Source organism: Meriones unguiculatus, chromosome 1 (assembly GCF_030254825.1).
Source record: "Meriones unguiculatus strain TT.TT164.6M chromosome 1, Bangor_MerUng_6.1, whole genome shotgun sequence".
NCBI lineage: Eukaryota > Metazoa > Chordata > Mammalia > Rodentia > Muridae > Meriones > Meriones unguiculatus.
In genome coordinates this window covers 163056612-163057434 of record NC_083349.1, presented here as the reverse complement: position 1 = coordinate 163057434, position 823 = coordinate 163056612, and the positions used below count along the sequence as shown (strand labels likewise).

Here is an 823-nt window from a genome sequence, read left to right as displayed (position 1 = left end):
CAGCCCCCAGGAAGACCACAATAGCTATACTGGGGCCGTCACCCAGCAGCTAGGGAGAAGACGAAGTGGACCAGCCTGTGTCCTCCCTTCACATCTGCCCCTCCTAACTAAGGCATGTCCCACTTTTTTGGCAGGTTGTGAGTGCTTTGTCCCTGGAGTCTGTGACTCCAGTATTGGGTGCTGTGTCCTGGAAGGCAAATGTCACTCAACTCATGGCTTCGGAGCAGATGTTCCCAAAGTATAGTCAGCTGGATGGGAAGAACTACTTCTCCTTCTCTCTGCCCTTGGCTGAGTCACTGTCCATCTGGAGGGTGGTGCTTGGCTCCCCCTCTGCAGTCTTGGACAGGGTCTCGGGGGCCTGAAAAGGTGGCAGTGTGGCCATCAGTTCTGCAGGAGAATTTGTAGCCGGTAGGCTGTCCATCATTGCGGATTGCAGGGTATCTCTTAGGGTCAGAGCTGGGCTTCCAGGGCTGGGAGACCCGTCAGAATAGGTCTGCCCGGCTCCCTGGCTCCCTGGGGACACCCAGGAGTTGAGGAATCCCTATAGCCGAAAGCCACCAGCCCCAGGTCCAGTCCCATGCCAGGTGGCCAAGGGCTCCGAGCTCCTAGCTCCAGGAGGCAGGCTCTGAGTTCACGTGATTTTAAAAGTCATAATTTTTCTTCCAAAAATGGAAAATATTTAAGAAATATACAGAAACTGAGTGCACCATACAAACACAAAAGCACACACACTCCAGACACAGAGATACACATATGCATATATACACACACACATACAGACACACACAGGTATGCACATACATACAGACACACAGAGACACAC

General features: G+C 52.5%; 1 protein-coding gene across 1 annotated transcript; it reads right to left on the bottom strand.

Moving 5' to 3' along the window:
- Positions 1 to 262: 262 nt before the first annotated feature.
- Positions 263 to 421, bottom strand: LOC110553206 (small cell adhesion glycoprotein-like). Its single transcript, XM_060376982.1, has one exon. It carries the CDS (start codon positions 419 to 421, stop codon positions 263 to 265), a length of 159 nt encoding a protein of 52 aa, XP_060232965.1.
- Between the last annotated feature and the right edge of the window lie 402 nt (positions 422 to 823).